At 35.1% G+C, this 24818-nt stretch overlaps 1 protein-coding gene across 4 annotated transcripts in view; it reads right to left on the reverse strand.

The window, feature by feature from the left end:
* The window catches only part of RPAP2 (RNA polymerase II associated protein 2), an 82109-nt gene that overhangs the window by 47834 nt on the left and 9457 nt on the right, over positions 1–24818 (reverse strand). For 3 of the 4 annotated variants that reach the window (XR_004289839.1, XM_032361273.1, XM_032361271.1), the window contains exons 6-9: positions 22458–22546; positions 10172–10207; positions 7212–8148; positions 2175–2257 (exon numbers count right to left, since the gene is read on the reverse strand). Coding sequence is in view for 3 of the 4 variants with exons in the window: in XM_032361273.1 (XP_032217164.1) it covers positions 2175–2257; positions 7212–8148; positions 10172–10207; positions 22458–22546 (1145 nt within the window). In the remaining variant the exon portion in view is untranslated. The remainder of the gene's footprint in view (positions 1–2174; positions 2258–7211; positions 8149–10171; positions 10208–22457; positions 22547–24818) is intronic. The other variant, XM_032361274.1, reaches the window with a different exon arrangement.

Here is a 24818-nt window from a genome sequence, read left to right on the forward strand (position 1 = left end):
AATGCATATGTAGTATTGTCCCATTTTTATAAAAACTTATATATAATGACACTATACATGATAGACAGTATATTTCAAACATTCCTCCCAGAGTTTTAGTATATTTCATTCCTCCCAGGGTTTATACTATAACAGAGAGAACCAAAGGAAATGAATACACACACACATACATATATATTATGTATGCATCAGGGTTAAATATCAAAATATTAATAGTAGTGACTACTCAGTGGGATTACAGATGATCTTTACTTTCTTCTTTAAACCATTTTGTACTGCCTAAATCTTCTACAATAAGCATGCATTACTTTTTTTTAAAACTTATTATAAAATTATAAAGTTTCAGATATATTTCAAAATGGAGAAAATAGCAATAACCACATAAATCTATTCCCAGATTCAACTTCCTAATACTTTGCTAAACTTATTTCATTTTTTTCTTTCCTTCTTAACTTTTTTTGCCAAGTAAATCCCTGATGTCAAGTCATTTGGCCCCTAAATATTTATCTATCTCTAAATACAAGGGCATTTTCTTACATAATTCCAATAAAATTATCATACCTAACCAAATTAACAATTTCTTAATATCATCTAATACATAATACATATTTCATTTTCTTCAATAATCTAAAAAAAAATGCCGTTTACAACTGTTTTGCTCCAATCAGAAACCAAAAAAGTCTTACTTTTACTATTATTATTTTTAAAAAGTCTTACTTTTATAGTGAGAAAAAACTGAAATGCTTTCATTAATAACCAAAAAAATCCTCTATGTCAATAATTACTTTGTTTTTAGTGTTTGTGTGTTTCTGCAAGTTATTCTACCTCTTCTTAAATTTAGTTCTTGGGCCCCTGGGTGGCTCAGTGGGTTAAGCCTCAGCCTTCGGCTCAGGTCACGATCTCAGGGTCATGGGATCGAGCCCCACATCGGGCTCTCTGCTCAGCAGGGAGCCTGCTTCCTCCTCTCTCTCTGCCTGCCTCTCTGCCTGTTTGTGATCTCTGTCAAATAATAAATACATACAAGTATCAATAATCCAACCTAACTTTCAAAACCTGTGTAACCACAATCAAGGATTGTTATCTTCTTGTTCTATGAATCAGACATATAGTGACTTTTACTGTTTTCCAACCAATTGTTAGACAAACAAATGTCTAAGTATGAGGACCATATAAAAGAAAAAACTAATAACAAACTTAGATTATCTGGGAGGAGCCTAACATAAGAGAAACTCGATAAATAAACAGTTACTTAAAATGTAAAACTTGGAGGAGTAGGCTGCTCAAAATATGAAGGCTTCCAGAAAATATGTTCTTCTTACCATTGAACTACTACAAATTTAAGACTACTCCATAAGCACAGCCTTATTTATTTATTTATTTTTTAAAGATTTTAAAGTAATCTTTACACTCAACATGGGGCTCGAACTCACAACCCTGAGTGAGTTCAAGAGTTGCACGCTCCACCCACAGAGCCAGCCAGGTGCCCCTAATCCATATATAGACCTTAAACAATGACTGAAAACACCTTTCCATTTTTTCTGCTAAAGAAAGAAAATAGAGATTAAAAAGTTCAAGATGGCCCTCACATCTCCAGAAAAAAGATTTCAAACTTCTTTTGAAAGACAAACCAAGATTACAATTTTTAAATGTCATTTATGACTGGGCTAATTACAAGAAAAATAATTTCCACCACAGGAAGTTTAAAACTAAAGTGCAAAGTTGACTTGAACAAAAACTCTTAAGTTGCTGAGTGTGAAATGGTTCTATAAATATGTATGCAGAGTGAGTTAACAGACCGTTAAAACTTCATAAAGTTTCATTCACATGTGAAACTGATGTGACACATATACCACAAATCAGTATTTAAATGGTTTAACTTTGATATTTTTTTCCCTGACTTCACTGGATTATGAAGTGGAAGTGACACAGTTTAGTTTTCTACTCCCATAATCTCAACCTTCCTCTTCATTATGTGCTTGTGTATCTTCTACACAAGACAAAATTTCAATATTTCCTTGGCAGGATATCTTAAAAAATCTCAACTTCTCAAGTAACTTTTCAAATTATTTTTCAAACTTACAAAATTCAAGGATAAAAATTAATATAAATTATGAACCCACAAATACCAAGTTAATTTTAAATATTGTAAAGTAGAATGACAATTACATACTTACACTTTACTTAACTTTTCAAGTACGATGCGTTTTCTAATCTGGTTCTGAGAACTTGAATCTATCAGTGGAAAGGTGAGATCATGCTAAAATCACGTTTTTAAACAAAACAAAGCAAAGTCATAAATTTACATTCTTCTTTGATAAGAACTATAAACATTAAAGCACAAAAATTCATACCTGAGGTATGGCAGAATAAAAACTAGACTTGAGAATTATTAGAAGATTTAAATTTGAGCATTGGCTCAGTCATTGGGCTGATGTGAACTGAGTCATATGCCTGCTTTTGAGAATTTTTTCTAACCTGTATCAAGGGATACTAATAACTTCTTTATTAAACGAGAAAATGTATACAAAAGAACTCTGGGAACTACTAAATGTTATACAAATGTTGGAGATCAAAGCTTTTAAAATTAGCAAATACAAAAAAATAAAATTAGCAAATACTATATATACGCACACACACACACACACACACACATATCCCATATACACGTACATATATTATGGGGAATTCCACTTCTAGAAATGGCAGACAAAATAATTCTAACCATTCCTCCTGCTGAGAACTGAAAAAAAAAGCTGGGAAAATACCCACATTTGATTGAAAACATCAAGGACCAACAAAGCAGTCAAGAATTAACACCAGAGATTCTAGAGAAGGTAATTCCAAAGAGGGCAGTGACTAATTCCAGAAGAAGCAATTCAGATACTGAGAACCTGAGCATTGTTTTTCTAATAAGCATTAAAGCTTGGGGAAATGCCAAGAAGGAAGAGGTACTAGCAACCCTTCCCTCCAAGCTCAACTTAGAAGGACCAAACTCTAGCACTAAGAATGAATAGGAAACTGGCTCTTTCAGGGACTGAAGTACAGCTTCAAATCATCTTAATCCCTCACTGAATGAAGTGATTTAGAACTGCTACAAATCATGTGCCTAAAGCAAAGAGAAATCTGTTTTAGAGGAAGATGACATCAGTTTGGTCTCAAGTTATCTGTGATTTTTAACATACAATGTTTGCCATAAATAATAAGAAAATAAGACAATATAGTCAAAATCTCAAACATTATCCCAAAGAAAACAGCCCCCAGGGAATCCAGAAAATGATGTTATCAACTTTATTTAAAATACCTACGTTGAGGGGCACCTGGGTGGCTCAGTCATTAAGCATCTGCCTTCGGTTCAGGTCAGTGAAAAACTTCAAATGAGTACGGACTATAAATCATCTTACAGGATTTAAAATATAGAGAGAATAAAAACAGACAACAAGAACACCTAAGCCCAGAGAGGGTAAACAGAATTACAGTTTCTAAGGTACTATCTAGAAAGCAAAAAATTAACTTATATTGGACTTTTATAATAATTCAGTCAATTCAGATTTTAATCTTTAGAGTAACCACTTCTGATTAGTAAAATAAAGTATAAAAAGCAAGCTAATAGAGGGTAAACCATGAAATAGTACTATTTAATTCAACAAAATCAGGAAAGGAGAGAAAGAGGAACATAGAACAGATGAGACAAGCAGAAAGCAATGAGTGAGATGGCACAAACCCAAATAATCAATTATGACACTGAATGTAAACAAATTTCTCCACATAAAAACAATTACCAGCCTAAGTAAAAAAAGGCAGTCCTGAAAATACTAATAAAAGAATGCTAATGCTAGCAAAACAGACTGTAAGAAAAAAAAAAAAAACTTACCAATGTAGAGAAAGGTCACTCATAATACAGAGGTTCAATTTACTAGGAAGACATAACAATCTTTTTTTTTAATACCATATAACATGGTCTCAAAATATTAAAAGTAAAATTTACTAAACCAAAAGTAGAAATGATCCATAATTACGATGAAAGATTTTTTTTTTTTAAAGATTTTATTTATTTATTTATTTGACAGACAGAGATCACAAGTAGGCAGAGAGGCAGGCAGAGAGAGAGAGGAAGGGAAGCAGGCTCCCTGCTGAGCAGAGAGCCCATGCGGGGCTTGAGCCCAGGACCCTGGGATCATGACCTGAGCTGAAGGCAGAGGCTTTAACCCACTGAGCCACCCAGGCGCCCCAATGGTGAAAGATTTTTGACCTACCTCTCCCACTTCTCTTAGTAACTAACAGAATGAGCAACACCCCTCCGCACCTTCCCCCAATCAATAGTGTTTCTCAAACTTTAATATGCACACATTTCTCCAAAGGAAAATAATGAAATCTGACCCATACAGCTCATCATAAAAATCAATTCTAGGATGAAAGGAAAAACAATCTAGAAGATGAAGTAACCTGGGCTAAGCAAAGGTTTCTAAAGAAGTCACTAAAGGGAACAATGAATAAGTTGGACTCAAGTTATCAATAATGAGAGTGAAAAGGCAAATCTCAGAGTAGAGATGTTATTTGCAAAACACATTAACTAAAAATGGGTTTGAATCTTGAATAAAGAATTTCTTCAAAATCGGTAAGAAAAAATACTTAGATATTCCAACAGATAAATGGGGAAAAGACCTGAAAAGACACAAGACATTCCAAATGGTCAAAAAGCAAATAAAACCTTGCTCAACTCATTAATCATTAGAGAAATGTATTATAATAAAAAAACAGTACCACTGAAATGTGAGAATTAACAATGTCAAGTACTGATCAAGAATGTGGATCATGGGGTGCCTGGCTCAGTGGGTTAAGCCTCTGCCTTCGGCTCAGGTCATGATCCCAGAGTTCTGCTCAGCAGGGAGCCTGCTTCCTCCTCTCTCTGCCTGCCTCTCTGCCTACTTGTGATCTCTGTCTGTCAAATAAATAAATAAAATCTTTAAAAAAAAAAAAAAAAAGAATGTGGATCATGGAAATTCTCATACAGCTGTAGTAGACTAAAAACTGGCATCATCCAGTATAGCTGCATATACACATACACTATGACCCTAAAGTTCAAGTCCTAGATACACACCCAACAGAAATACACATACCTTAGAAGAGAGACATAAATTATAAAGTTCATAACACTACAGTCCTAAACTGGAAAAGCCTAAATGCTCATTAACATGAATAAATTGTGGCCTATTTCTATGAGATACTTGCAGCAATAAAAGAATGAACTATAGCCACATGGAACAACACAAAAAATGACTCATGAACTAACATTGCATGAAATAAACAGGAAACCAAAGAACATATACTATGTGAATTTACTACAGTTCAAAACTGGCAAAGTGAATCCATGTTATTATAATAGTTAATCATTTTGGAAAGAGGTAATAATTAGGAGAAGACATAGTGGGGCTTTTGTTTTACTCAAATTTCTTGGCCTGAGTAATGATTATAAGGCTGTGTTACTTTGTGATAATTAATAAACGGCACACTTACTATTTGCATTATACTTCAATGAAAAAGTTTTAAAATATTATGCAACAGAGGAATAGTCAATTTTCTTTCTTAAGTAATTTTTTCTGTTTAAGGCTTATAGCACAAAAATGATAAAATAAATGATACATTAATGTAGCTTTATGCAGCTGAATGACAGAGATAAAGGGTTTCTCCAAGCTTACTATAAAACTTATAAATATTGTATAATGATACAATTGAAGTGATTTAAAATAATAGTACTGGGCTAGGGAGCATTCTGTAGAAGTAGAAAATTTCTAAATTTTTACTGTACTTCTACTCTCTTTCTAAATCTCCAAATGTGTTCTTAAATTTAGAGCCACATTTACTCAGAAATCTTTAATAGCAAAAGTTGTCAGAAAAACAAGGTTACTGCCCACTCCTCTTCAAGCCAAATAACTTCATTTCTTAAGCTATACATGAACATAAAAATGGGTAAGAGAAATACTGAGAGAATCCCTCCCCCTTAATCTCAGCAACATACATTTAATCCCTACAGATAATTATTATTTACTGAGTACTAATTGTATATGAGGCACTGTGATAAATGCTTTACATACATTACTTTTAAATACTTAACAACTGAAAAAGGAAAGCTATTTATATATAGTCCCATTTACAGATGAACACTCAAATTTAAGAGACAAATTTTTCATATAGCTAGTAAATGAGAGAGCAGATATGAAAATCTAGGTCTGATGTGTTCCTTCCATTTTCTCTTATGTCTGTTATTTCCCAATACGTCTCCTTTCCTATATTATTTTCATTGATATTGTTGTGAATGGGCATGCTGGCCAAATACTATACAGATAAATATTTTACCATTCAACTAGTAAATCTACTCCACTATGTACAGACCCATTGGAAATGAAATACAAAGATACATGCTCCATGTAGAGATTTGAAAGAATATAAGAATACAAAGAATATCTGTTGGTGGGGGGGGGGGGGGAAGCCTCCCTAGAGAGTTTACAAAGAACTAGGTTTTAAAGAAAGCTTTATCGGGGGCGCCTGGGTGGCTCAGTGGGTTGAGCCACTGCTTTCGGCTCAGGTCATGATGCCAGGGTCCTTGGATCGAGCCCCGCGTCGGGCTCTCTGCTCAGCAGGGAGCCTGCTTCCACCTCTCTCTCTGTCTGCCTCTCTGCCTACCTGTGATCTCTGCCTGTCAAATAAATAAATAAATAAAATCTTTAAAGAAAGCTTTATCCCACAATTCTAGGCTACTCCTATATTAGAGAAAAATACTACACATTTATGAAATTTCCTAGGTGCAAATGTCAACTTATTTGGAAAATTGTAATGCCAATACTGGAGATGACATTTAAAAAAATAAAAAGTTTATATTTATTTATGAGAGGGAGAGAAAGAGCACACAAGTGGTGGGGGTAGGGAGGCAGAAGCAGAGAGAGAATCTCAAGCAGATTCTCCACCAAGCAGGGAGCTGGATGTGGGACTTGATCCCAAGACCTTGAAATCACAACCTGAGCCAAGGGCATACACTTAAGGGACTGAGCCACCCAGGTGCCTCTGGAGATGGCACTTTAAACAAAAAAACTGATAAACTAAACAAACCTGAAAATTTAACAATTATTTCTTTAATGTTACTGTTTCAAGATTTGTTATGGTGAGTGTCCCATATGCTAGCAGCACAGAAAACTTAAATCATCGTTAAGACATACCTCTTCAGAGTCTTGTGATTTGGTGGTTTCTTCACTCAAAACATATCGTCCTCTATAAAACTCCCTTATTCTCAGATTTAATGTTTCAGTTTCTTTCTTCAAGTTCTCATAACTTGGCAGTGGTTTAATGGCTGTTTCTGAGGCCCTAAAAGGTAAAGACTCATCCAAGCTGTTCTGAGATTCCTGCAAGGCAGGAGAATGTTTATCTGAGTCAGAGCATATGTCATCTTCATCAAATTCTTCTTCTTTAGCCAGAGGGGATGAAGAGAGTTTCAGACACAAAGAAGCATAATTTTGGCCATACAAAAACCTCAAAGTTTCTTCTGTCTTCCATTCAGTCAAAGTCTCTTTCAGGACTTTAAGTAAGTTTGTCTTTGCAACTTCGGGACACACCTGCACCGGCCTAGAGGGTGACCTAGAAACTTGGTTTGATTTGGCAAATTTTCTCTTAAAATGCTCAGCACTTTTCTTACTTATGCCCACTAGAGTTATTTTTGAACTACTGTATTTATTTTCACAATTTTCTGTAGCTTCTAATTTTTCTTGCAAAGGACTATTTGAAGAAATCTGAGTACTTACTTGCTGTAAAGGAAGTTCACAAGCAGCAGCTTTCCCATGACTATCTAATCTGCAATTTCCTAGCTGCTCAGTGACAGCTATTACTGTCTCTTCTTTGTCTTCACATTTGGAGTTAGCTTTCTGACCAGCTTTCTTTTTCATTATGCTTTTTTTGGGCAGCTGTGGACTTATACCTGTTGCATTTGGTCTGTTTCCTGGTAGAATGGTGGAAACAAAGTCTTGCTCATTATCACTGCTACTATCACTATGAGAGCTAGAAGCACTACATTCATAATGCATCTCAGAATGGCCAGGATTGTCAATATCTGATGTTTTAATGGTCTTAGTGCATAACTGTACTTCCTTTCCAGAATGGCCACTGTAGAAGGAAAAAAAAAAAAAAAACATTAACTATAATGGAAAAGCAAAATGTGCCACAGCATTTATATTTTGTAACTTTTAAGGTAAAAATTTGTATTCCCTAGGCAAAGCCTTATTTATAGGCATATATATGTATACACATACATATATACACATTTCCAAAGACTACTATAAATCTATTATTTCTCTATACCTTATTTGATATAATTCCATCATCTTCTTTCCATCTTTTCCCCCATTACTTAAAAAGTGTTAAGAGTGCAGCAAAAAGAAAAAAGCTTTGATAATTCCATCCTAATGAATTATGTTGATTTTTGCCTATTATATTTCTATAAATATTTAATATATCCTTTTTTAAGATTTTATTCATTTATTTGACAGAGATCACAAGTAGGCAGAGAGACAGGCAGGGGGCGGGGGGAAGCAGGCTCCCTGTTGAGCAGAGATCCCAATGTGGGACTCAATCCCAGGACCCTGGGATCATGACCTGAGCTGAAGGCAGAGGCTTTAACCCACTGAGCCACCCAGGCGCCCCTCATATATCCTTTTGAAAAAAAGGTTTTCTTTTAAAAACTTCACTCTCGCTTTGTCAAAAAAATGTATTACAGAAACTCTGCTTAGATTTTGAAAGATAACAGGCTAAAAAGACATATTTAAACATTTTCCAATTTTGGTTGATAGTTATACAATTTCATAGATAGAACAAAAAACACTAGAAAATCATAGCAGAAAATAAAGTCAGCAAATTAACATTTACTGATGAAAGATATATTTGAAAACTCAGAGTTACAACAGAAGGCTAACAATAAAAAATAGTTTTCCCTTTGATTATGTTCCTTCAATTTTCAAATAGGCTTTAAAAAGATTAAGAATTGTGAAAGAACGAAGGAAAAGAGAAGCTGTATCTATACAAACTTGAGATATGCAATGATAGATAAGCAGGTACTTTCAAGGAAATGCACATATCAAAACTTTAAAAGATTAGGATAAGGATTCTGGGTCAAGGGGGGGGGCACTGGGTGGTAAAAGAATATGGGAACTTTCTACTTTTCAGGCAATTTTTCTATAAACCTAAAATTGCTCCCTAAAGATGCTACTAATTTTTTTAAATGATTAAAGAATAAGATGAAATAAAATAATGCAATAGTAATAAAAAAAAAGAAGTGTGCCAGGTAAAAGTATAAAAAAAAAGAAAAAGAAAAACAGAGTTGAAAATAAGGTTGTGGATGGGAATAAAGAAAAAAATGACCAGTCTATTCAGTATTAGATATCACTTTTTTAGTTAGAAGCTAGCCTATATATAGCCATGGGATTATCTCTTGCATCTGAAGTATAATTTCAAAAAAATTAGAACACTTTGACTTTCAGGTTTTATACTTTCTTTTAGAAATTTAAGGTAATTATATTTTTCTATATTATTTTAAAGCCATAATTTAAAATATTTATCAATAACTATCTCTCACATGTGCTCAATTCCATATGCTAAGGTAGCAACTAATAACCAGGAAAATTTATCCTGATAAAAGTTTAAAAAAAAAAATGTCTTTTAAGACATGGTTATAGTTGGGCAAACACCACCACAAAGAGAGTTTAGAAAATATCAAAACTTGGAATTTCTATTAATGCTTTAGAGACTCTTCCAAATAACAAATGATATATTAAGTTTCAAAATCCTATAAAACAAGGTTATAAAAACCTTTCAACAAATGTAATTGGTATAATCTACTTGACAAAGAAGCACAGTATCTCAGATGGAAGCTCTGTTTGTGTCATATTTCAACAGGTTCAATTAGACTGCCTTGGTAGGAACAGCTGTACAATAAATCATACAGATCAAACATAGCATCTTATTATCACAAAAGAAAAAGCTGTACAAGGCAAATATTTCTTTGTGTAGGCTAAATGGGCACTTACATAATGTATCAACACAGGAAGTCTAAGAGCTCATATCACCTGGTTTACTCTTAATGTTTCTATTAACAAGAATACATAGAAGGTAAGCAATACTGATTCAACCATACCTTTGTCCTTCCTGTAGCAGCTGAAAATCAGGATGCCTGTGACAAAACACAGCAATAGAAAATTGAAAGTAACTGATATGTCAAACATTTGAGTGTTTGTTATAACTACATTGGATAGAAAATATACCTAAAAGGAAATAGTTCATTTTAAGTTTTTTTAAGAAAAATTTGAAGGACGAAATATTATGGAACTCATCTGTAAGAAATCTGGATTAATCTCTTTCTTTTCCAAAATTTATTCATATCTTAGTAGTAAGTTCAATTTCCATGAGCCCAGTAAAATTTTCCCTGAATAACCTGACTAAAGTAACTCACTTCCTTCTGTAAATTCCAGAGTCAGTATTATCCACTCAGTTAATACCTACTAATCAGGTATTCCTCTATGACTTAACACTAGAATTCTTATCTACATGTCTTAATTTTCATATGCTTTAGTGTGGTTTCTTTCTTTTTTTTTTTTTTTAAAGATTTATTTATTTATTTGATAGAGAGAGACCAAGCAGGCAGAGAGGCAAGCAGAGAGAGAGAGAGAGCAGGAAGCAAGCTCCCTGCCAAGCAGAGAGCCCGATGCGGAACTCGATCCCAGGACCCTGAGATCATGACCTGAGCCGAAGGCAGAGGCTTAACCCACTTTAGTGTGGTGCCCTTTAGTGTGGTTTCTTAACTAAACTACAAGCTCCTTGAGGGCAGAGATTATGTACTATAATACTCTTCTATTTCCTCTTTATAGTCAATTTTTATTCTCATTTCTGAGAAAGCAGTTGTATTACGGTACAGATGTGAACCATGTATATAATGTGATTTACTTTAATTCTAGGAACAATTTTGCTATGCAATACCAGAAATCATATTTGGCTGGATATCATGGATATTTAAAAAGGGGAAGAAAAAGTTCTTAGAAAGCCAACATAAAAAGGCACAAATAAAACAGTAAATCTAAGAAGACAGGAAAACTCTGTAAAACAATTCTGAAGTGACTCAGAAAAAGTGCCTTCTAAAAATTACAAAACAGATTAAATAAAAGTAAATACACAAAGAAGAAAAAAAAAAAGGAGTGATATTCCATGTTCATCGACAGAAAGACTCAATATTGTCAGTTCTTCTCAACTTGATCTACAGATACAGTGCAATCCCAATCAAAATCCCAGCAAGTTATTTTGGGGGGTCTCACCAAATTGACTCTAAAGATATAGGGAGGCAAAAGACCCTAAATAGCTAACAGTATTGAAGGGGAAGAGCAAAGTTGGAAGACTGACATTACCTGGCTTCAAGACATACTTAAAGTTATAGTAATCTAGATAGTGTGGTAGTGGAGGACTACCAAAGAAAAAGACTAATAGATCACTGGAACAGAACAGACAACCCAGAAAGAAACCCACATGATTACAGTCAATTATCTTTGACAAAGAAGTGAAAGCAATTCAAAGAAGACCATCTTTTCAACAAATGGTATTAGAAAAAGTGGGCATATACAAAAAAGTGAATCAAGACAAAGACCAGACATCCTTCTGACACAAAAACTAACTCAAAACAAATCACAAACCTAAATATAAAACACAAAACTATAAAACTTCTACAAGATAACCCGAGAATATGTAGATGACTTTTTACATAGGACACCAAAAACACAATCCATGAAAGAAAAAATTGATAAGCCAGGTTTCATTTAATCAAAAATTTCTGCTTTGTGAAAGATATTGTTGAGAAAAAAAAGAAAACCATAGATTAGGAGAAAATATTTGCAAAAGACTATTATCCAAAATATGAAATAACTGTTAAAACTCAAGAATAAGAAAACAACTCAATAAAAATGAGTCAAAAGATTTTAACAGCTCACCAAAGAAGATACAAGGATGGCAAATAAGCATATGAAAAAATGCCGTACATCATACAGCATCACCAAAATACAAATTAAAACAATAATGAGATACCACTACACATTTATTAGAATAGCTAAAATCCAGAACACTGACAACATCACATGGTGGTGAGCACTCGGAGCAGGAGAATTCTCATTCATTGACAGTGGGAATGCAAAATGGTACAGTCATTGTGAAATACAGTTTGGTGATTTCTTTCAAAACTAAACATAATCTAACCATACAATCTAGAACTCTTGCTCCTCAGTATTTATCCAAAGGAGGTAAAAACTTATGTCCACACAAAAGCCTGCACATGGATGTTTACTGCAGCTCTATCCATATCTGCCAAAACGCAGAAGCAACCAAGATGTTCTTCAGTAGGTAAATGGTTAAATAAACTGTAGTAAATTTAGAGAAGAGAATACTATTAAGCACTAATAAGAAATGAGCCATCATTAAGCTAGGAAAAGACATGGAAGAACTTAAATCCATATTAATAAGTGAAATAAGCCAGCCTGAAAAGGCTACATACTATGTAATTCCAACTATATCACATTCTGTGAAAGATAAAATTTTGGAGATAGTAAAAAGATCAGGGGTTATGAGGGGGGTGGGAGATGAATAAGTGGAGCACACAGGATTTCTAGGACTATAAAACTACTCTGTATGATACTGTAATGCTGGATACAAGTTGTTATATATTTGCCCAGCCACAGAATATACAAAGCTTTGGGTGAACCCTAATGTAAACCATGGGCTTTGGGTGACAATGATATGTCACTATAGGCTCATTATTGGAAACAAATGTACAATTTTGGTGGGGGATGCTGGTAATGGGGGAGGTATATGTACCCCATGAATGGGATAGGGGGTATATGTACTTTCCTCTCCATTTTGCTATGAAGCTACAATTGCTCTAAAGAATAAAGACTATTAATAGAAAAAAAAGTAAATGTAAGAAACTAGGTGCACATGAAAGAGAAGATAAGGCATTGAATATTAATCCCATTTAAAGGACAAAATAGGGTTGCAATTTTAAAAAGTCAAATTAAATGGACAGATGGAACCAGAGGTCATTTGAACCCTGAAAGGCTGCCAATCAAAAAATGTCAGAGTTGCAAGTATTTTTCGATATAATTAAACCTAACAACATCAACCATATAATATTATCTAGATAATCCAGTCTTCTTTGGTCAGCCTTAAGCACCAGAGGCACTAAAGGGAATGGGCTCTCTCACCAATCTTCTCCTTATGTTATGGGAGGCACTACTAGATCAAGGCACTCTTTCCTATTAAATTCCTTCTCAGTACATCCCATCAGAAGGCATAAGGGATGAAATCAGTATTTGCCATCCCTGCTCTAGAGAATTCTCCTGCAGTTCAGGAATTCCCCAAGACCAACAATGAAAAATTTAGAAGGAAGGGCAAAACAACGTAATGGGCAGTGAGCTGCCTGAGTAAAAATGTAATCTATTTTTGTTTCTTCCTTAGTCCCTTAGCCAGTTGAGGCTAACCTTTCCCAATCATCCAAATTATCCTGTTTACCCTACTTCTTCCCACTCACTAAAACTCTAGTCATAGAAGTTATCTCAGTGTGGTCTTCCTCAAAGCAAAGGACACTACTTGGATGGTGACTAGCCTTGACTGCTCCAGGCATTATTTATAACTCCCATTAAGAGCATTTTTGGCCAAAATAATATGCCAACTTTCACAACAGAGAGTTTTATTGCCTGTTGACTACACCCTCCCACTTCCACTTGTAGTTCTCTCATTTTTCCTATCCCACATCCCCACCCAAGTCTTCTGGGCTAAAATTGTCAAGGTTCAGTACCTTGCAGCTGTCTGGCATTTGGTCCTACACTGGGATCTGAGTATCACTACAGGGAAGAAAGTATGTGTAGCCAGTGATTCTCAACTGGAATTCTTATACTCAATAGCTAACCTGCAAAAGCAGAGTATATTCCATCACTCCTTCAAATATAAAATTCTGAACTAATATATGTATAAATTATGCTGGGCATACTACGTAATATAAAGAATAGGGATGCCTGGGTGGCTCAGTGGGTTAAAGCCTCTGCCTTCCGCTCAGGTCATGATCCCAGGGTCCTGGGATTGAGTCCCGCATTGGGCTCTTTGCTCAGCAGGGAGCGTGCTTCCTCCTCTCTCTCTGCCTGCCTCTCTGCCTACTTGTGATCTCTGTCAAATAAATAAATAAATAAAATCTTAAAAAAAAATTTTATAAAAGAATAGATTCCTCTTCTTAAGGATGTTACAATTAAGTAGGAGGAAAATGGCTGTTCTAAGAGCTTTACAAAGTTAATCCTCATAAGAATGAGTAGTTACTACTACTATCCTCACATTACAGATAAAAGATTTGAGTACTAAAAGAATCAGCAATTAGTGCAAAATCACACAGCGGTAATAGTAAAGCCATGAATCAAACCAAGACAGCAGGGTTCTTAACTACATTTTGCATCATATAATTCAAGAGACTATGTGACAAGTATGATGAAATACACATGAGCTGCTATAAGAAATTAAAGAAGAAATAAAAATTTCTTGTTGAGCAAATGAAAAGCCTTGGATTCAGTTGGGTCTATAAAGATTTGATACAGTTTGTATTATAAAAGCTAATCTATGGATCTGATGTTTTACTCCATAAACCTTTTTTTTTTCTTTCCTTTTAGGGTGTTCTCATACTTAAATCTAACTTTACAAAATGCAAACCCTTCCTTCGATCATTTAGCCCCCCTCCATTTTTCATTTTAAGCTTTCTTTAAGGTCTGCACTGGTTTTCAATCCCACATCTCCTATTCAGTCATCGACCTTCTGCCTCCTGGAATCTGTATGCATTACTATACTGATAAGGCTCTTGCTAAGACCACCAATACCACAGAAATGCTAAATCTAATGGATATTTTTCAGTATCTCTCCCACCACCCTTTTTAAAGTAGAAGAAAAATAATCAGTATGAAAGGAGAGTTTGAAAGAGGAATAAAACAGGAATAAATCGTGAAGCAAGCCTCGGTGAGAAAAGAATCAGTAACAGAGAAAGTACTGTATTAGCAATGAGGCAGAGAAATGAGAGAGCGTAAGAAGATAATAGTGCTGAAGGAGATTCTGCCTAATGCACTCAATCCTTTCAGTTAAGCAGTAGGTCAAATTATCTACTGTGAGTTGGGGATTGGGTTCAAAGTTTAAGAAGAGAAGTTCTGAATGTATCGGATAGCCAATAAGAAACAAACAAAACAACCATGGGAGCATACAAGTGAGACTACATAGAATAAACTGGAATTGGGCCAGAGGAATGAAGAGACAGCAGGCATTGGTACCAGACAGATCTGGGTTTAACTTCCAAATCTGTATATATGAGCCAAGTATTCCTGAGTGAGTCATGACATCTCTGTGAGCCTCAGTTCCATCACCCATGAAATGGGTAACAATATTTCCCAGGGATCTTCTAAAGACTGAATTAAATGAGACAGCTTATCTAAAGCGCTGAAGTGCCAAAGCAGACAGCTTATTTAAGCATGTGAGAACTTTATCCAATAAAGCACAGAAAAAAGAACGAGTGAAGCTTGGGAAAGCAGGCATGGTAGAAGGTTAAGGGAAAAAGAATCTGGGATTGTTTGAAAGGACAATACTGTAACTGCTGACCGCAGTGCCCAAGAAAGCTAATTTAATGAAGGTCTGGCCAACCTGGAACAGAGCTAAGGTAGAGACAGGAGGTCAAAATGAGGTCACAAAGCACACTCAAGAGTGATAGCTGTAGATGAGATAGAGGCTGTGGTGAGAAACGGGAAGCTCTTATTTCAAGATCTTGGAGGCAGAATAGCCCATATAAGAATAGGTCTAATGGCTGAATGAAGGGGTAATAAAAATGTAACCATTCTAAATCATGAATATAATTCAAGATAGTTTTATGAGAAATATCCAGCTATACAATGACATCTTTTGAGGAAAAACACTAAGAATTAAAAGAAAATCTCTAAAGGCAAAGGGAAAATGAGAATATACTAAGTGCCTACCATAAGGTAGATGGGGTTCTTTGTGGTATGATACACATTACAAAAAATTTGCCATTTAAACCATTTAGTTACAGTTCAGTGGCATTAAGTACATACATACTATTGTACAACTATCACCACCATCCATCCCCAGGGCTTTTTCATTTTCCCATATTTTCTGCTAACTGATTTTTACATTACTTCATTAATCCCCACAGAACTTATGACTTTATTTATAAAAATGAGGAATCTGAAGCTTTGAGAGGTTAACTAATTAACTAGTAAATCTAGGATTCGAATTTGGGTTTTTCAAAGTCCAAGCTCTTTCTACAACATGCTACCCCTAATTGAACTCAGAAAAAAGACTCAAAGTTGTAAGGGTACACCTTTGCTTAACCTCTCTCATAGGAACTCAATATACTTCACAAGCTACTATTTTCCTCTCCTTTGTTTCATTTTTTAGGACTTCAGGTAAAGGGAACTATATGGAACATAGTTTCTAGATACTCGATGAGTAGCCTTAATCATCTCCCTGATTCCCAGTCTATAAAATGGAGAATGATACATGACACTAAAGTAAATTAGACTTGAGTTTAATGAGGTATTAAAAGAAAGGTTCAGCGTAAAACTTCAATTTGTTTTGCTACAGAGCTTTAGAAAGAATGAAGGCACCATGTTGCTTTCTTCTTTATCCCTAGATGAATGAAATTCAAAAGCTTTTTCTTAAAAGTGTCATCTCTCTTTTTACTCTGTGTACCTTTCATTCCCTTCCAAAGTTCATCCAGAGATAATTCTTAATCTAACTCACATAAGCTGAACTTAATCAGGTCATGATCCCAGCGTCCTGGGATCGAGTCCCACATCGGGCTCCTTGCTCCTCATGGAGCCTGCTTCTCCCTCTGCCTCTGCCTTCCACTCTGTCTGCCTGTGCTCGCTCTCACTCTCTCTCTCTCTGACAATAAATAAATAAATAAAATATTAAAAAAAAAAAAAAAAAATTTCAAAAAAAAAAAAAAAAGAAACAAAAATAATCTTGTTAAAGAGTACGTTCAAACTGGTTCTTCATAAATACTTTGTATTATTTTCACTGAAGTATAAATTAGGTGATTAACTGTAACTAGCAAAAAGAAATCTAAAATTAGAAATTACTTGTGCCAAAAAACCTGTGAATGTATGCATATAGATGTATATGTTCATGCCAGTCAGAATATGTTTATTAAACATGAACCAACAGAAGTAGCAGGCTACAATTGCCCTCTGTGGTGGAAATTTTCCAAATATAATCTGAGACATGTTAAAACCTCTTTCAGAAAGTTTTTATTCTGTATACCAAGCAACAGAAGTGGCTGTTCAGGAAGAGGTTATAGAAGTAGTTCTGCAGAGGTTTTTGGCTTCCGCACCTCTGAGATTATACTGTTTATTGCCAAGAAGCATGTGTGAAAATCCCCTACTCTGGGCCACATGATGGCGCTTTTAGCTCTGTCAGCATTAACCATTCACCCTAATTTTATCTTTTAAACCATAATTTGATTCTCAATGTCTGTCCTTTCTTCTTAGTTTTAACTTCTGATTTTTTAGGTTACAAAGAAACTTCTTAAACCTGTCAGAGCCTACAGTCAAACAAAACAGGATTTCTAAGTGTAACTATATGACTAAATGAGCATGCTGTCTCAGAGGAACACAAGTGTATGTGGTCTGTTTCTGGCCACCAAGTGGGTGAAAAATTTCTAACTCACAACATGAGAAGTATCATACTGCATCATGACCCAGCCCATCTAGGTCAATGTTCTGTCTCTGACACGGCATCAGGAGACATTTTGTGTGAAGCACTGCTGTTCTCCATGACATTAAAGCTATACTCCAGATATTTTTTTCATACCTTAATAATAAAAATGAGAAAGTAGAAAATCTCTAAGGCCCCTTCTGACTCCAAAGCCTCAATAGAAATATGAAGCTAAAATTCATGAATTTGTCTAAATCTTTCTTAAATCTTTCTATATATATCTACCAATGAGGTAGTGAGCTTTCTATAATATAAAATATCTTAGAGATGTTAAGAGACACTAAAGATTTCAGTATTTGGTATCTGCTAAGGAAATTTATATTAGCTTTCACAGCAATATAAGCAGTATATAAGCAATATAAGCAATATAACTATACTGAGTTAAATTCAAAATTCTATTTCCAAATAGTGTGCAAGATCGCAGTGTCCCTGAAGATATCAACTTCAAAATTTGTTCTGGACACTCTATAAAATACTCCTGTTTTTCTTCATAATTGAAAATTTTGATCCAATACTTTAACAACCTTCATCTTTACAGACTGAGGAGTTGAAATTATTTAAGTCAGTAAGTTTTATTCTAAATTCTTAAATGAAACAGATTTCCCTAAAGATAGTATAACTTTCCCTAGTCTTATGCTGATAGTTCTAATTTTCATCACTTTTATAAGTAAGATATTTCCTATCTGGCAAACTTTCACTACAGCAGCAGTGACTGACTCAGAACTGGAAAAGGTTAGAATTAAAGGGAACTAAGAGATTAAATGCTACTTTCTACTTTGCAAATGAGGAAACTGAGGCTTAGTGTTGATAACAGACTTTCTAACAGTATCACAACTAAAAACCTAAACTAGATATAACAAAATAGTACTCTTAAAACTGTGGATCAGTGGGGGCGCTTGGGTGGCTCAGTGGGTTAAAGCCTCTGCCTTTGGCTTGGGTCATAGTCCTGGGAAAGAGGCCCGCATCGGGCGCTCTGCTCAAGTGGGGAGCCTGCTTCCCTTCCTCTCTCTCTGCCTGCCTCTCTGCCTGCTTGTGATCTCTGTCTGTCAAATAAATAAATAAAATCTTTAAACAAACAAACAAACAAACAAACAAAAACCCACTGTGGATCAAAATCAACCAATTAAGTAGGTTACCACCAGCATTTTAAAAAAGCAACGGAGTAGAAAATATCAAAGGCTTTTTGTGTTGTAAGGATAAATGTCATTTCATAAAACTTTGTTTCAGTTATATGTATGCATTGGATCATATTGTAAAATATACTCACGGTAAAAAATTTTGGAAGTCATTGCAATATTCAATTCTTTGGATTTAAAAATTTGCTCTTAATTTTTAAAAATCTAAAATTTATTATTATTTAATAATTATTATTAATAAAATAATAAATATAATTACATTGTGATTTAATTATGATGGTGATGTAATTTATGATAACAGTTTCAGCTAATAAAAATAAAAATAAATGCTGCCATTTAAAAGGAACAATTTTTTTCCCTTTAAAGAAGAAAGGATCTGAATATTATACCCCATACAGTTTATGAACAGACTTTCTTAAAAAATCACGTTTCCATAGAGCTTAGATGTGCAACAGCTAGAAAGGCTTTTGAAAAGAACACTGAATTCTAGAATTCTTATCATCAGAACACTGAAAAATATCAAACATTCTCTGAAGACACAGTGACCTCTAGTGGATTCATGAAATAAACTGACATACTGCTTGCCCATAAAAATTTCTAAATTATGCATGCAGATATAAAAGCTACTAATATGGCTATGTACTGACAAGTATCATACATAAATAAGGGCTACAGTTACACTATGTACATTGTGACAACTGTCTATTTATAGATTACTCACAGGTTACTTCCAGTCAGTGTATTCCTAGCATTGTTCAGACCCTATCATTAGTTTAAGAAATAAATATGTTTAATCTTTCTGAGCTCGTTTGATAAAGATGTTGGGTTAAACTGTCTCTAAGGGCCTTTCAGCTCTTTTTTTTTTTTTTTAAGATTTTTATTTATTTAACAGAGAGAGAGCACAAGTAGGCAGAGAGGCAGGCAGAGAGAGAGGGGGGAAGCAGGCTCCCTGCTGAGCAGAGAGGCTGGGTCCCAGGACCCTGCCCCAGGACCATGACCTCAGCTGAAGGCAGAGCCTTAACCCACTGAACCACCCAGGCGCCCCCTTTTCAGCTCTTTAATTATGATTTTTTCTTCCCCAATTCATCTTGTACATCAATGTCAGATCAAATTTGTTCAAAAGCATTTGAAGGTTCCCCAGTACTTGTCCCCATTAGAATAAACACAATTTTTTTCACTTGTGTACTTGTTACGCCATCCCATTAACATTTCCATTTAAATTCACAGATATGAGGTGCCTCCTTAGTGTAGTAGGCAGTGCATCAGTCTCATAAATTCACAGATTTGGTTTCATAAGTGTGTGTGCGCTCGTACAGGTGTGGGTAGATTGTCATATACTAAGCACGTACTACACACACTGAATATAAACTAAGTTGATTTGTTTAGATTAAGGAAACCAAGGCCATTTTCATCTTTCTTTTTTAGTGAGGTAGGGAAGGGGATATAAAGTAGAATTTCAAGAACCACAAATATAAAGTGACAGAGTTTCATATTCTGGGAAAAGGTGGGCATTTTGAACACAGAATAAGATTTTAGGAAAAAAGAGGGAAGAACTGTTTTAAATTAGCTGAAGGAAGTACCAATAATTATATCTGAAGAATATAAAGATGACAGAAAGGCTGGTTTGGTAAATGATTTTAAAGCTGATATGAGGATGGGCTAAATTTAACAAGTAGAAAAGATATCACTGGAAACAACATTAAGGATAACTTAAGGACACGTTGGTTTTAATAGCTGAGGAACAGAATACGTAGCTGTCATAAGACTAAGGAGGCGATGAGCAGCTCTGCTGAAAGAAATGTTAAGAAAGAAAAAAAAGTAGGCGCCTGGGTGGCTCAGTTGGTTCATCGACTGCTTTTGGCTCAGGTCATGATCCTGGAGTCCTGGGATCAAGTCCTGCATTGGGCTCCCTGCTTGGCAGGGAGTCTGCTTCTCCCTCTGACCCTCCCCTTCTCATGCTCTCTCTCTCAAATAAATAAATAAAATCTTAAAAAGAAAAAAAAGTGATAGTAAATAATGTGCTCTTAGGTTCCCAGTCACCTTGGATGATGCCATAATCCTTTACCCTCCAAATAAAAAAAGTCAGGCTGGTGGAGAAATAGTGAACAATTTAGTCTTCATTGTGTGTAATTCACTTAACAAAGGCTATATGGTGGTATATTTTACAAAATCTCTTTTTTTTTTCAGAGAGAGAGAGTGAACAAGGTGGGGGCGGGGGAAAGGGAGAGAACCTTAAGTAGACTCCATGCTGAGTGCAGAGCCCAACACAGCTCGGCTCAGTGCTCAATCTCACAACCCTAAGATAAGAACTAAGTCGAAATCAAGAGTCAGATGCTTAACCAACTAAGCCACCCAGGTATCCCTTGACGTATTCTAAACCACACAGCAGGATCTGCAGGCAAAGGTGTCAGCCAACAAAGAGACTGTCCCTTAGCACAAATGATTCTAGTTCAAACTACAGTGGTTTCATATTACCTTGTGCATCAGATAAGACTTTAATAAGCTTTTTTAAAGGCAAAGATCTTTAATTAACTTGGGTCTCATTACATTTATATCATTAAGCTTATATAGCATTGATATTCTTTTACCACATGCCTTGTGTTGCAATATTCTCTATGAAAACATATATTATTTGGGACATTATTTCATTTAAGCCTTTTGAAATTGGATAATACGGTTCAATTATGCAACAATTTTTGTTACCTTTTCTCTATTATGGCATTTGCCCCCCAATAATAAATTTTCTCTCAAATTCAGCAACTAAAATATTGTAAATGTTTAAGCATTTCCCAAGAGGCAAAACTCTAGTTATGTTCATATACGTTTTTGCTTAAAATTATATTGGATTTTTTTTTTAAGATTTTATTTATTTATTTGACAGACCGAGATCACAAGTAAGCAGAGAAGCAGAGAGAGAGAGGAGGAAGCAGGCTCCCTGCTGAGCAGAGAGCCCGATGTGGGGCTCGATCCCAGGACCCTGGGATCATGACCTGAGCCGAAGGCAGAGGCTTTAACCCACTGAGCCACCCAGGGGCCCCTATATTGGACTTCTTTAAATTTATAAAATATTGTACTTATTTTTAATAAAGACTGAGTAAATTAGTAACTTTAGTACACAGTTTTGTTTTTTTTTTAGTATATACAGTTTTCTAACAACAAAGTCAGTTCAGTTGGATCCTGAGATCTAGTTAGTACCTACTGGAAAACTTTAACATTCTTGCTCTAGGATTATTATATTAATAGGATTAATAGAAATAACTGGCATAGCAGAAAGCAAAGTTCAGGTTTTGGGATTAAAGCTAAAACAGCTAAGAAACAATATCTATATTAATTTTCTGATTTTAAGTGTAAAATCCTTAATAACTATGCTTAAAATATAACCATTTCCCCACAATTAAAATGTGTGCAATGGTAACATTCTATAGAAAACTAGGACTACTCTCTACATATTTCAAAAAGTAATATATCAACAAACGTATATATAATGATTTAAATTACCTTTCCTCTTCTCGAACCCATACTGGAGTTTTTGGAATTTGTGCTTCAAAAAACTTAGATGCTTTATAACAAAAATTGCTGCAAAAACACTGAAAGGAACATTTTTAAATTAGCAAATTATTTTTTCTAATAGTACAACACAAGTTATGTACAGAAATCATAAATACATAGTTCAAAGAAAATAATGAAAATCGATGAATCCACCAGCCAAGGTAAGAAATAATGTATAGTATTTTTGAAGCTCTGCATATATCTATCCCAGATAGTGTCACTTTCCATATTCCCTAGAAGTAACCGCTATCATGAATTCTGTGTTCCTCATTCCCTTGCTTCCCTTTAGTTTTGCTATCTGTATACATATACCTACAAAAGATACCATTCAGTTTTGCCTAATGCTAAACTTTGTCTAAATATAACTATACTGCTATGTTTTCTGGGTTTTTTGTTCCACGTTATATTTTTCAGATTCATGTAGATGTAGCTTATATATTTGTATTCGGTATTACAATCCATTGTTTAAGTATATCACCTTTATTGTTTAAGAATGTTGAGTTGTTTCTAACTTTTCAGCTATCACTACATTGAGCTTATAAACTTTTTTCAAGAATTTTTAAAATTAAAAAAACTGGTAAAATACACAAAATTTACCATCTTAACCATTTTTAAGTGTTATAGTTCAGTGGCACTAAATACCTTCTCACTATAGTACAACCATCACTATCATCCATCTCTAGAACACGTTTCATCTTGCAAAATGAAACTCTGTACCATTAAACAACATCTCCCCATTTCTGCTTCTTCAAACTATCACCATTCTACTTCTGTAACTATAAATTCGACACTCTATCTCATATAAGTCGAATCATTTAATATTTGTCCTTTTGTGCAGGCTTATTTCACTTAGCATAATGTCTCAAAGTACATTCATTTTGTAGCATATGTCAGAATTTCCTTCCTTTAAAAGGATGAATAGGGGGACGCCTGGGTGGCTCAGTTGGTTGGACGACTGCCTTCGGCTCAGGTCATGATCCCGGAGTCCCAGGATCGAGTCCCGCATCGGGCTCCCAGCTCCATGGGGAGTCTGCTTCTCCCTCTGACCTTCTCCTTGCTCATGCTCTCTCTCACTGTCTCTCTCTCAAATAAATAAATAAATAAAATCTTAAAAAAAAAAAAAAAAGGATGAATAGGGACGCCTGGGTGGCTCAGTTGGTTAAGCTGCTGCCTTTGGCTCAGGTCATGATCCCAGGGTCCTGGGATCGAGTCCCGCATCAGGCTCCTTGTCTAGCAGGGAGCCTGCTTTCTCTCTCTGCCTCTGCTGCGACTCTGCCTGCTTGTGCTCTCTCTCTGACAATAAGTAAATAAAAAATCTTAAAAAAAATAAAAGGATGAATAATATTCCATTCTAATTATGTGGCATATTTTGTTAAACCAACTAGGAACGTTGATATACATACACAGTTGTACAAACGGGCAAGAAATTCCTTAAAATATATACCAAAGAATAGAAAGGCTTGGCCATAAAAAATGTGGGAACTTCACATTACTAGATAATACTTCTCAAATAGGATGCAATTTTATTTAACCAGTAGTATAAAGAGTGTCTGATATTGTCAGATTTTTACAATATATTTTGCTAATTTGGGGGCTGTGAGAATGTATATCAATGTGTTTTTATTTATTTCCCAGATTACTGATAAGGCTGAACATCTTTTCATATATTCATTATCAAGCTCCTTCTATAAATTTTCTAGGGGTACCTGGGTTGCTCAGTCAATTAAGCATCTGATACTCGATTTGGGCTCAGGTCATGGTCTCAGGATTGTGAGATGGAGCCCCATGTCATGACTTCATGCTCAGCATGAGATTCTTTCTCCCTCTTCTATTGCCTGCCCGCCCCCCCACCCTGACTTGTTCACTCTCTTTCAAAAAAAAAAAATTCTCCAACGTTTTCCGTCTTTCTCTGGCTATGAATCGGTGGTCAGTTATATGTGGGAATTATACCTCCTCCTGATTTATAGCTTATTTTTTCACCCTTTGTTGGAAACTTCTGATAAGCAAATGTTTTTAATTTTTTTTTTTTAAGATTTTATTTATTTGACAAAGAGAGACGCAGTGAGAGAGAGATCACAAGCAGGGGGAGTGGGAGAGGGAGGACAGGCTTCCCGTTCAGCAGGGAGCCTGATACGGGCGGGCCTCAATCCCAGGACCTCGGGATTATGACCTGAGCCAATGGCAGATGCTTAACAATTGAGACACCCAGGCACCCCACAGGTGTTTTTAATTTTAATGTAGAAAAACTTACCAATTTTTCCTCTATGGTCTGTAATTGTCTACCTTATTTAAGAAATTCTCTCTCCAAGT

This window comes from Mustela erminea, chromosome 10 (assembly GCF_009829155.1).
Source record: "Mustela erminea isolate mMusErm1 chromosome 10, mMusErm1.Pri, whole genome shotgun sequence".
NCBI classification, from domain to species: Eukaryota; Metazoa; Chordata; class Mammalia; order Carnivora; family Mustelidae; genus Mustela; species Mustela erminea.